General features: G+C 53.2%; 1 protein-coding gene across 1 annotated transcript; it reads left to right on the top strand.

The window, feature by feature from the left end:
* The first annotated feature begins 249 nt into the window (after positions 1 to 249).
* Positions 250 to 14,466, top strand: CADM4 (cell adhesion molecule 4). Its single transcript, XM_028529670.2, has 9 exons — positions 250 to 365; positions 9,984 to 10,130; positions 10,468 to 10,620; positions 10,874 to 11,008; positions 11,380 to 11,544; positions 11,675 to 11,765; positions 11,914 to 12,086; positions 12,863 to 12,991; positions 13,448 to 14,466. The coding sequence occupies exons 1-9, from the start codon at positions 302 to 304 to the stop codon at positions 13,555 to 13,557; spliced, it is 1,167 nt and encodes a 388-aa protein (XP_028385471.1). The 5' UTR covers positions 250 to 301; the 3' UTR covers positions 13,558 to 14,466.
* Positions 14,467 to 16,037: the final 1,571 nt, after the last annotated feature.

Raw genomic sequence — 16,037 nt, 5'->3', positions numbered from 1 at the left:
TGCCCTCACCCAGCACCGCACACTTTCCCCAGCCGCGTCCCGCTCACACACTCCCCTGCACGCCCCACCGCCTCCCCGCCGGTGTCCTCTCTCCCCCAGGGTCTTGTGGCCGGTCCTGGTCTCGTCATCTGCCCCTCGGCTCCTCCGCTCCGGCTCGGCCCCGCCCTGGCCCCGCCCCGGCCCTGGAGCCCCGCCTCCGGGCGGGTAGGGGGCGGGGCGGGGGCGGGGCGGGGGCGGGGCGGGCGGCGCGGGAGGTGCAGGTGCCGGGCCGGGAGCAGGCGGTGGCGGCGGCGGCGGCACCATGGGCCGGGCCCGGCGCTTCCAGTGGCCGCTGCTGCTGCTGTGGGCGGCCGCGGCAGGGCCAGGTAGGGTCGGGGGCCGGGCCGGGGCGGGGGGCGCGCCGCGGTGACAGCCCGGCCGCGGCGGGGCCGCAGAGGCCGAACAATGCGCGCGGGGCCGGGCCGGGCCCCCTCCCCGGGACAAAGCGCAGCGCGGGCCGGGAGCGGGGAGCCGCGAGCGGGGGAGGGGGCGCGCGCCCCGGGCCGCGGTGCCGCAGCTCCCCCACCCCGTACAGGCCCCGATCCCAGCGGGGACAAAGGGCCGGAGACCCCCCTTCTCCTCCCAGCCCGCCTTCTCCGGGCCGGTCCCGCTGTCCTTCTGTCCGCTCTCTGCGTCCCTCTGTCCGCCTGTCTCTGAGTCCCTCCGTCTCTCTCCTTGTCCCCCTACCCTTGTCCTCTGTCCCTCAGTCTCGAAGTCCTGTCCCTCCCTCTGTCTGTCCCTCTCCCCCACCTCTCTATCCTGTCTTTGTCCCCCACCTCTGTCCCTCCGTGTCTGTTCCTTCCTAATGGGTCACTCTGTCCCCCATCATCCCCTTTATTCCCTCTTCTCTGTCCCTCTGCATTTCTGCTCTCCCTCTCTGCCCCTGTCTCGTTGTCACCCTTGTTTTTCGGTTCCTTCTTCTCCGTCCCTCATCTGTCCCATCCTCTTATTGCTCTGCCCCTATCTTTCTGTCATTTCTCTTTCTCCAGCTCCTTCTGTCACCTATCTCTCCCATTCCCCCCCCAACCCCCTTCTATCTGTCCCACTGTCTCCCTGTCCCCTGTCTCTGTGCCTCCCCTCTCTACCCTTACAACCTCCATCCTGGGATCCCCATCTCCATCCTACACCCATCCATCTCTCTATCACTATGTGTCCCCAGGAGGAATTGAGTCAGGCAGGCATCCTAAAGGGCCTTGGAGAAATGTGTGTTGGGGGGCAGGGGGATTAGAACTGTGTGGGGAACCTTGGCATGTGGGCACACACGTGGATTCAGCAGATGCCTCCCCTGTGCCGCCCATCCCCACCCATTCACACACCCAGGCCATGACTTACAGAGAAGCCCCCTCCAGGATGCCAGGGTGCCATCCACATACCTTTAACACACTCAGAAAAGCTGGAGACTTCCAAGACAGGGTGAACCTGAGAGTGGGGACAAGGTCAGGAAATGTCACTCACACTTTCACACTGTGTGCCTCCAACCTGCCACAGGCCACCTCCTCCCTGGTGGGGAAAGCCACTCTTGGGAGGAATGGAGGATTGGGAGGTGGCTGGGCAGGAGTGGGGAGGCCTGGAGGTTCTGTGGAGCTTTGGGAGAGGAGTGTAACCAGAGGGCACAGGGCTGGGGGCCTGGGTGTAAATCCTCACTCTTTGCCATTTGCCACAGCAGCTGATGGCAAACACCCTCCTCTCTCCAGGGCTCAGTTTCATTCTCTATAAAGTATGGATGTTGAACTCAGTGATCTGAAAGGGAAGGAACTCCAGCTTGAACCCCTGACAAGGTGAGGGGCAAAGCTGACCTTTCACCCTCTCTGCCTTGCTTTCTTCCGTATTCCTCTGCCACTGCTTCAGAATCTGCATCATTACCTCCTTTCTTTGCGACAGACAAGCCACAATTTCCCAGACGAGTGCTTTGGTACCTTAGCTACATTTCCATTGAATTTTATTTTCCTTTCTTCGTTTTTTAGACCCTAAAATCCAGCCTCAGAATCCTAGCTCCAGCGAATCCAGTAAACAAAGAACCTGAGGGTATTTCTGAATGTTGATATCTTTAGGACTCTAGAATCCCAGAATCTTGAGAATCTTGCTGCCTTTAAAATTCCAGAGCCTTGATAGCATTAGCATTCTAGCCTCTTGACAGCTTTCAAATTCTGAAACCTTGGCCTCTGGGAGATCCTGAGTTTTGACATCTTTGACATCTAGAATCTTGACAGCCTAGAATGGTGGGATTTTGGAGTCTCAGAATGAGAGGATAGGCTAAGATGACCACCTACTCAGTTCCAGAATCTTTTATCCAGCACTTCTGGGAGGTAGCTTTACCGGTTTGTCCCCTTCCTGGTACTCTAATCCCGTCTGTAACTTTCTCTAAATCGTGGGGCTTTAAAGTTGGGGGACAGCTGGAGTCAAGGGAAGCACTCTGGTCTAGGAGCCAGGGAACCAGTCCTCTCAGGTGTAATTTTGTATCAGCCTCCATCACTCTCTGAGCCTCGCTTTCCCCTTCTGCAAAGCATGAGGTCAGGGAGCTGGCGTGCATGATCTCAGAGGGCCCTGTCTGCTCTCCTTTTCATTGGCTGTTTCGGAATGGCCTTGGCCACTGGATTTCAAGGAGTGTGCATGGTCCCTGCGTTTCACTCTCAGCTACCCTCCTACCTCCCTCACCTTGCCCAGCCAGCAGGAGCGGGGACGGGAGATGGCGTCCATTTGTGTCCTTTCAAAAATGTGTTCTCTCTTTCTTGGCTCACTCAGCTGCCACGAATAGCAGAAGATGATGAGATTTATGCCAAAAGAAAGAAGGGTCCAGGTGGGCAGGCGAGAGGAAGTGAGAGAGAGAGAAAGAGATGGGTTGCTTGCCCAGAGATGCACACGGGCAGACAGACAGGCACAGGCCAGAGCCTGGACCAGAAAGGCGCTGAGGAAACATATCCAAACACAAAGGAGAGAGAGAGAGAGAGGCGGTTCGAGTTGAGGGGCTTTGTGAAGGGGGAGCTTGTTGATCCCAAATAATGTTTTCCTCTCAAGTGACTCACTTTTCCCTGCTGAAGTTCTTCTGACCAGCCACTCTGAGAACAGAGGGGCCTCCCTTCCAATGCGAGTCAGCCCCGAGTACAAGTCTTGGGAGGTTTCTGTCACTGACCCCCACCCACCCATGAGCCAGTTTGTCTGAGTTCCTATAGCTGGGGTCAGATTCTGCGATGGATTCCAAGACCTTAGATGTAGCGGGGCTGGGGCCTGGGTGGGTTAATGTCGTACGAGCCTGGCCTGTCCCCGTCTTGGGGAACACAAAGACAGCTTTCTCTCTCTGGGTGGGGCGGGGGGGACTTGGAGACAGTCAGACTTGCCAGCGCTCACTGGCCTGTGGCACCAGGACCCAAGCACCCACTGGTTCCTGCCTCTGCAGACCCCAGGCCGCTAGGTCCTCTGAGAACCAGGCACCAAGGCTCCTCCACTGGCACCCAGTAGGGCAAGAGGGCAGCAGCAGAGCAGGGCCCTTCTGGGAAGTGGGTGAATAGAGGGCACTGGGGGTGGAGGAGAGGACAGTGGGCACTCAGTGCAGGCTTGCCCCCTTCCCGGAGCAGGAGTTCCTCCCCTGACCCCCCACCCCGAGGGAATCTCCAGAGGACTCTCCCACCCCCTGCCCGGGCCTAAAGCCCGGAATCCAGGGAGTTCTGAATATCCCAGGAATGTGGGGGCCACAGGGGACACTTTGTGTGTGTGGCTGCTGACTCACCCCTCTGCCTCCACCTGATGCTTGGTCTCCAATAGGAGGGGGACAGGGCTAGGGGAAGGCAGTGCTGGGCTGCTGGGAGTTAAGGACTGCACACCTGGAGTCAAAAGTTTCCAAGAGATGAGGGGCCTGGAGTCCTGAGCTCCTGGGTCTGAGGGAGGAGGGGCTGGGGCCTTAGACTCCTGGGTTTGAGGAAGGAGGAAACTAGGGGTCCTGGACATGTGTCCAAGGGAGGAGAGGCTGGGGGTCCTGGGCATATGTGTCAAAGGGAGGAGAGGCTGGGGGTCCTGGATATGTGTGTCAAAGGGAGGAGAGACTGGGGGTCCTGGGCATATGTGTCAAGGGGAGGAGAGGCTAGGGGTCCTGGATATGTGTGTCAGAGGGAAGAAGGGGCTGGGGTCTTGTACTTCTGGTTCTGAAAAAGGAGGGGCCTGTGGGCCTGGACTCCTGGGTTCCATATTCCTAGGTCTTGAGGGAGGGAGGGGTGGGGGGTTTAGACTCCTGAGTCTTGAGAGAGGAAGGGGCTGGGGGTCCCGCTCCAGGTTTCTGAGGAGGAGGGGGTGGGACCCTGATGCCTAGGTCCTGCGAATACAGGCGCCTTCAGAAGGCTGAGCTGAGGAAGAATTGATGCTTTGTGCAAGGATGTTCGGACTCCGCCATTGATGGGGGGCTGAGGGGGGGTTCAGTCAGGACGTAGGGATGTACCACCTCCCTAGGGGAGGAAGCAGGGGATAGAGGCATGATGCCACAGAGCCTCCTGGGGAGAGGATACAGAGGGGGTGGCTGTGACCTTCCTGGCACCGTGACCTTGAGACTCCCGTGGGTATTCGCTGACTCAGGACCCAGGAAGTGCTCCCCCACCCCACTTAGTTTCCGTGGAAACATCCGCCAGCTGTGTACTCTGGACCCCTGGCTCCTGGGTTCTGAAGGAGGAGGGGGCTGAAGGCTTAGACTTCTGAGTTTGAGGGGGGAGAGGCTGGGCCTGAGGACTTCTGGATTTGAGGGAGAAAGATGCTGAGAACCAGACTTTTGGGTCCTGAAGGAAGAGGGTGCTAGGAGCCTGGACTCCTGGATCCTGGGAGAGGAGGCAGTTGGGGCTGGATTCTGGGTCTCTACATGTCACCTGCTCAGCCACTCTTTCTCACTCCCTCCCGTCCCTTTTCCAGGCACCATCCCCATGACGACTCCAGGCTGTCAACACAGTTTAAAGGGCCAGTGCCCTAGTCCCAAAAGCTCAACTCCTCTCTGACCAGAAAGTCCCGCCTCACCACCCCCAACCCTGAAACAAAAGCTCCTGGGACATTAATATTCCAGGCACAGACACCGTTGGTTACTGAGTCTTCAGGAGGGGGAGGGAATAAGACAAAAGCCCCCCACCCTCACCCCATGTGCACCCTTGAGCAGAGAATAGGGGATAAATTTGGCAGGGGGACATATCCAGAGATCCTGATGGCTCTCCAGAGATTCTGAGTTTCTGCCACTGTCTTGCCTGGGACCCCTGAGCCTCATCCTCCACATCTGTAAAATGGGGGGCTAGCATTAAGTTGACCCTGAGGTCTGGGATCCATGGACAGCCTTCAAAATGATTTTTGTCTTTTTTTTTTTTTTTTCAAGCACCAGTTTGAGCAGCCAAGCCAGTTTTCACTGCATAGGCAAGTTTCTGGAGGTTGTAATAATAGCAGCTTTGCAGAGAGGCCTCCCTGAGCTCAAGGTGCTGGGCTGACCCCTACGGGGCTGGCCCTGGCATCATCCCCATTTTACAGGCAGGGCATCCAAGACTCAGAAAGGTTAAGCCACTTGCCCAAGATTGTACAGATGGCAAGTGGTCCAGCTGGGATCAACCCAGGTGTGTAAGATGAGAATAGTGATGTCATAGGTTGTCGTGAGGCTGAAATGAGATCCTGCCTGACACACGCCAGTCATTTGTCAACCTCCTGGTCATGTATCAAGTGCCAGGCACACTTCTAGGCACCAGGAGTACAGCGGTAAACCCAATCAATGGCCTATATCCCTGCCTCATGCAGTGTATATTCTAGTGGTGGGGGACAGACAATAAACAAGTGAGCAAATTAATAAAATAGTTTTGGTGACATTTCCATAGAAGAATAAAACAATGGTGATGAGATAGAAAGTGTTCTGGAGGTGAAGGAATGGGGAGAGAAAGTCACTCTGAAGAGGTGTCCCTAGGAGCAGAGACCCGAATAAGAACAGCAGACAGTGCTGGGATGGTGAAGGGGAAAGAACATTCCAGGCAAAGGGAAGAGCAAGTGGAAAGGCCCTGAGGTGGAAACAAGCTCAGCGTGTTTGGAGGCCATCAAGGCCAGTGAGGCTGGGGTGAAGTGAGGGTGACTGGAACTGTGGCCAGAGAGAAGCTCAGCCACAGAGCATCTTGAAGGCTCAGGGAAGGAGTCTACATTTTATTCTAAGTGTAATGGGCAGCTCTTGAAGGGTTTTAACCAAAGAGGTGACTTGATCTGATTTATCTTTCTGGAAAATCCATCTAACTGCTGCGTGGAGAATGCCCTGGGAGAAGGTAGGCATGAAAGCAAGAGAACCATGAGTAGCTCTTAAAGGCCCAAGTAAGAGATGGTGTAGTTGGACTAGGGTCATGTTAGAAGAGGTAGCCAGCAGTGAATAGATTTGGGATATGTTTTGGAGGTAGAATGGATAGATCTTGCTGATGGAATAGATGTTCAGAATGAGGGAAATGGTGAGAACTTGTATGACTTCTTGGTTTTTGGCCTAAGTAACTGGGTGGATGGTTGTGACATTCACTGAGATTGAGAAAACATGAAGAGGAAGACATTTGGATTGGACTTGTTAAACTTGATATTCCAGGAGGTACTAGATAAACCCCAATAGAGGCTTGAAAACACATAAAGTTATACTCAAACATAAGAGAACTCCAGAAGTAGGCATCCAGGGCTTTTATGGGAGCTCTACCTCACCACCAGAGACCCAGGTATCTTCTACCTCTTGGTTCCACCATCCCTAGGTCCTTGTCCTCATGGTCCATTATGGCTGCCAGAACTCTAGGCATCACATCCTAGTTCCAAACAGCACAAAAGTGATCTGGTAGACAAGGTACTTGTCTCCCCCTTTTAGGAAACGCTCCTCAAATTATCACATGACACTTCTTCTTACATCCAATTGTACAAAACTTTCACTTGGCCTCACTTAGCTGCAAGAAAGTCTGGGAAATATAGCTTTCTTCTAGGCACAGGCCAACCATAAAATCCAACCAGGGTTCTTTTGCTAAGGAGAAAGGGAAGCATGGATGTTGGGGTAGGAAGCTAGCTCTCTCTGCCTTCATCCCCTGGAATGAATCTTTTCCACCCCTCAGCCCCCGAATGAGGTTACCTATCCTTCTTACAGGGAACAGAACACTTTTGTTGGGATTTTACAGTGAGTTTTGTCTACTTCCCCATCAATCTTGAAAGGCCCTCTAGGACAGGGACCTCGTCTGACTCATCTCTGGGCATCCAGCCCTGGAAAACCTGCCCACTGCTAGGGAAATACTCAAATAAATGAATGAGATAGACTGTAAGAAACATGAAGCAATGGTTATCCAACACTTAAAAGTAAACAACCAGACATGATCGTGGCTCTTTCATGCTTCAAAGACCTCCACTGGACTTCAGGATGAAAGCTAATCTCCTAGCTTGGCATGTGCGGCCCTCCACTGGTGCATCCCACAAACCCTCACCCGTGCTGGACCTTGGCACCCAGACAGCCTGGGTGGATGTAGACCTGGGCTGTCGAATCAGAGAGATCTGGACGCTTGGGATGGGACCTTGGGCAAGTCATTTTCTCTCTCTGGACAAATTCTCTCATCTACAAAATGGGAATTGGAAGAAAACTGAAGATTGACAATAGTGCCTACCTTCTTCAGATATTGTGATGATTAAATGGCAATTACATAGGTGATGCCCTTAGCACAGAGCCTGGCACAGCAAGTGCCTGATAAACAGCTGTCATGGTTGTTATTTTCAAGATGAAAGTAACACCATGATGATGGTGTTGCTGCTGCTGATTAATCTCAGCTTTGAGCTTCATTCCAGGTTGTTTCCTCTGCTGGAAACACCCCCTTACTAATTGCCTGCCTTGTTCCTCTGCTGGGTTAATCAGGTTGGTTAACTTCTGTAACAAACAGCCCTGAAATCTCAGTGGCTTTACCAAAAAAAAAAAAAAAAGTGTATTTTTCACTCATGTTACAGTTCCATGCAGACAAGTCACGAGGGCAGCCAGGCAGGGGCCCAGGCTTCCAGCTTGTGATCCTATCCTCCTCTGGGCTCCCTGGGGTCCTCTCCATTCAGCCAGTGAGAAGGATGTGAGTAGAAAAAAAAAAGAAGGAGGATGTGAGATGAGCCAGTCTAGAAGAGGTTGTTTCTCTATTCCACCTGCATCTCCTTGGCCTGAAGTCAGTCACATGGTTAAGTACAAGCGACCCTGGGAAATGTAGTCTAATCATGTGTTTACCAGTTAACTTTAAGGGTGTAACAGACCACCTAAAACATCGTGGCTGTAAACAATCATGTTATTTGCTCACGACCCTGGGGTCAACAATTTGGACTGGATCAGTTGGGCAATTCTTTCCACAACTGGGGTCACTCATGTGGTACAGTCATCTGGTGGTGCCACTGGAGCTGGGTGGTTCAGGATGGCCTCACTCACATGACCCAGGGTTCGTGCTGGCTGTTGGCTGGGCTTCTCTCCCCACCCAGCCTCTTATCCTCAGGGAAGCCAGTCTGGGCATCTTCATCTGACAGTCTCAGGGCAGCCAGAGGGCATGAGCAGAAGCTACAGTCTCTCTTGAGGTCTAGGCCCCAGGACTCATATCAATATAATATCACTTCTAACAAGTTCTGTTGGTAAAAGCAAGTCACAAGACTTGCACAGATTCCCAGGGTCTGAGTGCCTCTTTAATGGGTGGAGCAGCAAAGTAACCTCACAAAGGGCGCGTACAGGGATGGGAAGAGCATTGTGGCCACCTCTGTAGACAAGCTACAACATGTGCCCAAGTGTAAAAGATGGGGTCCAGCCCTGGCCGGTGTGGCTGAGTGGACTGAGCACTGGCCTGCAAACCAGTTTGATCCCCAGTCAGGGCACATGCCTGGGTTGCAGGCCAGGTCCCCAGTAGGAGTCATGCAAGAGGCAACCACACATTGATGTTTCTCTCCCTCTCTTTCTCCCCCCTTTCCCCTCTCTCTAAAAATAAATAAATTAAATCTCCCCCCCAAAAGATGGGGTTCAGTGAACACAGAGTAGTTTCCCATGCCTGGTAAACTCCTGTTTACTCATGATCTGGATCAAATAGAGCTTTCTTCCAGAAACTTCTCTAATCACTCATCTCCCTGGGCAGTCTTTTTTTAAACTTTTATTAGTATTTATTTTATGCTAAATTTACTCCTGGGCCATAGTTTTTGTTTCTTCAATTTCTTCTGGAATATCTTTCTCTTCTGTGCAACCTCCTCTTCTGGTTTAGGAACAATCTGTGCTTTTTCAGCTGGGACCATCTCGATGTGGCAGGGAGAGCTCCTGAGTGGGTTAACACGCCCATGAGCTCTATAAGTTCAATGCTACATCTTGGGAGCTTTGTTTGCTGGATGTGCTCACTGACCAGAGCATCTATCTACATCTAAACCCTTAAGTTCAGCATTACTATCTGCATCTTTAAGCGGCAAAAATTCAGCAGTCTTTCTGGGCCACCGACCCCTGTGCCCAGCCTCACCGTTTGGCCTAGACACACCTACCAATCCACCGTTGTAACGATGGAATGACACACATATTGCTTCTGTAAAGTGACATCCTTCAGACACTTGGTGGCTTTTTTAATATGCACACCCTTAATGGCCTGGGCAGCTTCACCAGTGTTTTTAAAGTGAACGCTAAGATGTGAACTTCTTGATTTGCATAATTTATGGGTTTTCTGGGTCAAGCAAGTAGTCAACCATTTTCAGAGGTCACCTCTGGACACTTTCAGGAGGAGTCCCTAGGCAGCCTTGGTCTCCCTTTCCTCCGGGCTCCCAGTGGGCCCCATGCATCCTCCGGTAGAGTCCTTCTCCCTGGCTCTCGCCTGCCTGCAGGAAATGTTGGGTGTGATAAAGTGAATGTGAGGGGAAGGAAAGGGATTGGTTTCAATGGGAGAGAAACAGGAGAGAGAAAAGATCGAACTGCAGAGCTCAACCAGTCTCCTATTTTGTCTCTCTGCCTATTGATCCAGGGGCAGGACAGGAAGTACAGACTGAGAATGTGACAGTGGCTGAGGGTGGGGTGGCTGAGATAACCTGCCGTCTGCATCAGTATGATGGGTCCATAGTTGTCATTCAGAACCCAGCCCGGCAGACCCTCTTCTTCAATGGCACCCGCGGTGAGTGCTGGGGTCCAAATCCCACGTTCGAAGGAGGAGGGAGGGCGGAGGCCTGATTCCTGTGACCTGAAAGAGGGCAGAGCTGAGACTCTGGATTCCCTGGTCTGAGGGAGGGAGGGAGGGAGGGACTGGGGGCCTGGGCTCATGTAGCATGGAGCTGGGGGTTTGGACTCCTACTCCTATTGGTGGGAGGGCCTGAATTATTTTGGGTCCCCAAGGGAGTAACTAGGTGGGCACCATAGACACATTGGTATGGCTGGATTGTAAGCTCCTGGAGGAAGGATGGAACTCCTGAGGCCAGGATTCCCCAGGCTCACTTCTGGTTCACCTTCTCTAGCCCTGAAGGATGAGCGTTTCCAGCTTGAGGAGTTCTCCCCTCGCAGAGTGAGGATCCGGCTCTCAGATGCCCGCCTGGAAGACGAGGGGGGCTACTTCTGCCAGCTGTATACGGAGGACACCCACCACCAGATTGCCACGCTCACAGTGCTGGGTAACCACCCCCCTCCCCTCCAGCCCATCCCCTCCTTCTTTCTCCTCTGCTTACCCTTACGCTGAGACCGATCCTGGCTGTTGTTAACTTCCTGGACATCGGGGCCCAGGCAATATGGGTGGCCTTCCTGACCTCTGGGCTCAGTGTTTGACTCTTGTTCCCTTTGATCCCTGGAATCTCGCAGCCTGGTCACTTTGAACCGACCTGGATGCTTTCCCTGACCTCCTCCCTTCTCCCCTTCTTCCTGCGGCAGTGGCCCCAGAGAACCCCGTGGTGGAAGTCCGGGAGCAGGCGGTGGAGGGCGGCGAGGTGGAGCTCAGCTGCCTGGTTCCGCGGTCTCGGCCGGCCGCGGTCCTGCGCTGGTACCGCGACCGCAAGGAGCTGAAAGGTATTACCCAAAGTGGGGTACTAGGAGTAGGAAGGTGACAGCGAGGGGCGGACTTGAGAGGAGGGGTTTCCAGAAGGCGGGGCTTATGAGAAAGACCGATGTGTGGGCGGGGCGCACAGGTCTGGGAAATGTCATCCACCCAGTATGCAGCTATTGAATAAATTGATAGATGAGAAGGCGTGGCCGTGAAAGAGAGGAGCTTTGGGAAGAGGCACTCGGGATCGTGGACTTGGTTTGGGAAGGGTAGTGGTTTGGAAACTAGAGGCGAGGCCTGTGGCGCAGGGGCGGAGCTTAGCAAATAGCCTGCTTCGGAATGGGCTGGGGGAGGAGCCGGAACCCTGGACTGAAGTTGTCGGGTCCGGACGTGGCAGGTGTGAGCAGCAGCAAGGAAAATGGCAAGGTGTGGAGCGTGAAGAGCGCAGTGAGGTTTCGTGTAGACCGCAAGGACGACGGCGGTATCATCATCTGCGAGGCGCAGAACCAGGCGCTGCCCTCGGGACACAGCAAGCAGACGCAGTACGTGCTGGATGTGCAGTGTAAGTGCCGGGCAGGCAGGGACCCGGCGGTGGTGAGGGGATCCCAACGCCAGCCGCCCGACCCCAGGAGGGTTTCTAGCCCCTCGTGATGACCCTGACAATCACTCTCCCTTCTCACTTCTACCCATAGACTCCCCCACGGCCCGGATCCATGCCTCCCAAGCTGTGGTGAGGGAGGGAGACACACTGGTGCTGACGTGTGCTATAACGGGGAACCCCAGGTGAGCTCCGGGGCCCGAGACTCCTAAAAGGCAAGGGGTAGTAGGGACCCTCTTATTTGGAGATGCTGCACATCTAGATTCCTGAGAAGCCTGAACTGGGTGCTGGCACCTGTGTCCCTAACTCTCACTGTACTTTACCCCCCTCCAGGCCAAATCAGATCCGCTGGACCCGCGGGAATGAGTCTTTGCCGGAGCGGGCGGAGGCTGTCGGGGAGACGCTTACGCTGCCTGGCCTGGTATCTGCAGATAATGGCACCTACACTTGCGAGGCGTCGAACAAGCACGGCCATGCGAGGGCGCTCTACGTGCTCGTGGTCTACGGTAAGTGGAGGCTTCCTCAGGCCTGGGGGCGGGGCTCAGGGCAGGGGCGGGGTCTCCCGGGTCTCGGCCTTGTACTGGGTGAGCGGGGCTTGTGCAAAGTGATACCCGGGAGTCGACAGCCCACAAAGTTCATACAGTTCTGGTGCCAGACTGACCGTGTGGGTTCAGGTTTGGCTCTGCAACATCCTGTTGCGGGTGACAGCCTGCGCTTTAGTTTCCTTATCGGTAAAGTGGAAATAAATAATAGCTCCTGTCTCAGAGTTTGTGAAGATTACATGAGCTAAATATATAAAGTGGTTGGAATGGCCCCTAGCAAAAAATAAGTGTTATGTGTTTAGCTCTTCAGACGGTGCAGCAGGAGTTTTGGAAATGTATGGACCCTATCTAGCATTTTAAATACCTGGAGCGTTTTAGACAACATGGTAAGGGACTTGGACCTGAGGTTCCATAAATGAAAAAAAGAGTCAAAAGAAAAGAGGTGTGCTGTTTCTGCTCTCGGGGGGCGAGGCGAAGAAAGGAGGCAGGGCCGGTATTAGCAAAATGACCCAGGGGCCTGTGGGACAGTATAGTAATCAACACACATTCCTTGAGAAGTGGAGCTTCAGGAAAGAGGGAAACGGGGAGAAGAGCCCACCAGGTGGCAGTAATTGGAGGGGCGGGGCACGTTAAGTGGCGCGGTTGGAGGTGGTGGACGGAATGGTTTAAGAGGTTGGCAGCGATCCGGCTGAGCTGGTACCGTCCCCTGACACTGGTGCTGTGCCCCGTTCCTCTGGCAGACCCCGGTGCGGTGGTAGAGGCTCAGACGTCGGTGCCCTACGCCATTGTAGGCGGCATCCTGGCGCTACTGGTGTTTTTGATCATATGTGTGCTGGTGGGCATGGTCTGGTGCTCAGTACGACAGAAGGGTGAGTGGGGACAGGGTCTGAATTCAGAGAAGGGTGTGGTTGGTTGTGGAATTGGGAAGGGGGAGGAGCCTAGAGCCTAAATTCTGGAGAGGACTGTCTGCACCCAGGATTCCAAACCCTGCAGGGCCCTGAAGCCAAGGTTCCAAAAGTCTTTAGGACTAAACCCAGGACTAAAAGGAGTGAAACGTTGAAGCCGTGGGTTTCAACTGGACGATGTATCTTTCTAATTGCCGGATTTGCTGGGAACAGCAAGGGGCTATCACCAATAGAACAGGATAAGGGAGGAACTGAGCTAAGGGAGGGGATAAGGGTTGATCTTTACATGAACTTTTGGCATCTTCCTAATTCTGCTTTACCTCCTTCTCTGCCCACTTTGCTATTCCGTGTTCCGTTTCTCTTCAATTCGTCTGATATCTCTCGTCTGTCTCCTCTGACCGGGGTTCTGTCACCCCTCAGGCTCCTATTTGACCCATGAGGCCAGTGGTTTGGATGAGCAGGGAGAAGCAAGAGAAGCCTTCCTCAATGGCAGCGATGGACACAAGAGGAAAGAAGAATTCTTCATCTGACCCCTCCTCTACCCCAGGCCTGAGCCTGGGCTGGGGTCCACCCCACTGCCAGCTGCAAAGACATTTACCAGAGTCTGGGATGGTGGGCATCTCCTCCCACCACTAACACCTCAGACGTTTGGGCAGGGATGGGGGTATCAAGATGCCTGGGTCTCTGCCAAGGCCACAAACAAGGCCCCAGAGATCTGGGTCCCCCAGGGGTGAGGGCCAAAGGTCCAGATCCCTCAAGTCCAGGGAGGGTGGTAGGGATTGGGTTGGGGGAAGATAAGTGGGGGAAGGCCAGGGCCCCTAGGCTGCAGAACCAGGTCTTATGGGGAGGGGATCAGATGCTGGGAAGGGTGGGGTGGGCAGGGAGGGGGACACACAGATTTCTTTGGGGGTCCCAGACCCCATGCCAGCCATTGTAGGAGTTCCACAGAGCTCTGGGCACCTCTTTGCAAAGCCATGTTTGCACGGTGGGCGTAAGGGTGGGGGGGGAGGGTATGGAAACAGGGATTCCGTGTCTTTGTGTCATAACTTGGATGGAGGAGGTGAGGGAGACAGCCCCAGCCCTTTTCTCCAGTCCCCTTCCTTCCACCTCCTCCCCCAAAATCTGTCCCACTTATATTTGTTTCCCTGTCTACCCACTCCTGGGGGTGCCTTCCCCATCTCTCCTCCAGGCCCCCCAGGGAGGGGAAAAGGAGTTTAAGGGGATGTGTTGGTCTCTATGGTTTTATATATAATATATTAAAAAAATCAAAAATCTGTATGAAAAGATCAGATTATGCCCCCTCCCCCATTCCTGGCTTTTGCCCCTTTTCTTGTTCAAAAAAAAAAAACCACACACACAATATTTTGTATGGGGTGGGGAGGGGAATGGGGAGGGGGTTTGGCGATCCCACTAACCACCATTAAACTGAGGAGAGAACACATTTGGGGTGGCTGTGTGTCTGTCCCTCTGCCCAGAGCTGCACCATGTTGGGAGGGGAACTGAGCTAAGGGAGGGGAGTCACTGGTGAACCAAATAGGCCAAAAGAAGGTCTTTCCCTGACCAATGGCACCTTGACCCTCCTAGAGAGGCAAACGTGGTTTTGTTTTTTTTTCTTAGACACTCCTTCAGCCTAACAGTCACAGAGTCTTATCTCTTCAGTTCACTCCTGAACTATCTTATCCCCGAGGTCATGGCCTGGACCCCTCCCCTGGCTTATCCCCACCCAAGACACCAGTCTCCAGGGCAGCTTTCTTTCTTAAAGATTTTATTTAGCCCAGGCTGGTGTGGCTCAATGGATTGAGTGCCAGCCTGCAAACCAAAAGGTCACCGGTTTGACTCCCAGTCAGGGCACATGCCTGACTTTCACGTCAGATCCCCAGTTAGGGGCATGGGAGAGGCAACTGGTCAACATCTCTCACGCTGGTGTTTCTCTCCCTCTGTCTCCCTCCCTTCTCCTCTTTCTAATAAATAAATAAAAATCTTTAAAAAAAGATTTTTAGAAAGAGGAGAAGGGAAGGACACAGAGAGGGAGAGAAACATCATTCGGTTGCCTCTTGTATGCAAACAAGGACCTGGCAACCCAGGCAGGTGCTCTGGCCGGGAATCAAACTGGTGATTCACAGGCAGGCGCTCAATCCACTGAGCCACAGAAGCCAGGCATAGGGCAGTTTTCAATTAGTCACATATCACTCTTCTCCTGCCGTTTTCAAAACCTCATCCTATCTCCCCATCACCTCTAGATCACGTCAAAGCTCCTTATCCCGGTATTCCAGGCCCCTCATTCCATTTCTTTAAATTTCAAATGAGTGATTCTAATTTTAGATTAAAAAATATATTGCCCTCTTTGTGCCAGGTGCCGCTCAAAAGTCTAGGAGGTGCTATAGTGAATAAAACAGACAAATATTAGGTGTTCCAGACAGTTTAGCACTATCTGAAATGTAATCCCCAAAGTGAGAAAGAATGACTCCATGTTTACCCTCATGAACCTTTCACTAGGAAAAAACTTAATTTCAGGTTGCCATTAAGAAGAAATGCACAGGAAGGGGGTGTGGAGTACTGTTATATTTTAACTTACGGAAAACTTCAGAGAAGTAGGCAGAACAGGACAATGAACTCCATGCAGTCTCCACCCAAGCCCCAGAAACCATCAACTCACTGCTAATCTTGCTTTATCCACAACCCCCTTCACTTCTCTAAAGCAAATTTGGAGGTGTTACTTTAGGGAAAACACAAAAAACAAACAGGGAAAGCTCAGATTGACATCTGCAAAGATGTGGTTAGCACAAGAGCAGCTATTTGAAGATCAGAGGAAAAAGCATTTTTCAGGAAAAGGGAACAGCTATGGACAAAAACCTGGGATGATAGAGACTGGAGTGTTTGATGGGAAGTGGAGCTAGTCAGGAATGGGTAAAGAGAGAGGTGAGTGAGATCAGAGATGAATAGGACCAGGCCTCGTGCACCGCCCCTGGACCACATAGTTTGGATTTTTTCTAAACGTAATGGGATCCCA

This window comes from Phyllostomus discolor, chromosome 12 (genome assembly GCF_004126475.2).
Source record: "Phyllostomus discolor isolate MPI-MPIP mPhyDis1 chromosome 12, mPhyDis1.pri.v3, whole genome shotgun sequence".
Taxonomy (NCBI): Eukaryota; Metazoa; Chordata; class Mammalia; order Chiroptera; family Phyllostomidae; genus Phyllostomus; species Phyllostomus discolor.
The sequence above is the reverse complement of the archived record's forward strand: the minus strand, read 5'-3'. Positions and strand labels throughout refer to the sequence as shown.

What these genes read in the sequence shown, in the direction of transcription:
- CADM4 (XM_028529670.2), top strand. Translation starts at nt 302, where the DNA reads ATGGGCCGGGCCCGGCGCTTCCAGTGGCCGCTGCTGCTGCTGTGGGCG. An exon ending in GGCGGCCGCGGCAGGGCCAG is followed by an intron (nt 366 to 9,983) that starts GTAGGGTCGGGG and finishes CTATTGATCCAG; the next exon opens with GGGCAGGACAGGAAGTACAG. An exon ending in GTACGTGCTGGATGTGCAGT is followed by an intron (nt 11,545 to 11,674) that starts GTAAGTGCCGGG and finishes TTCTACCCATAG; the next exon opens with ACTCCCCCACGGCCCGGATC.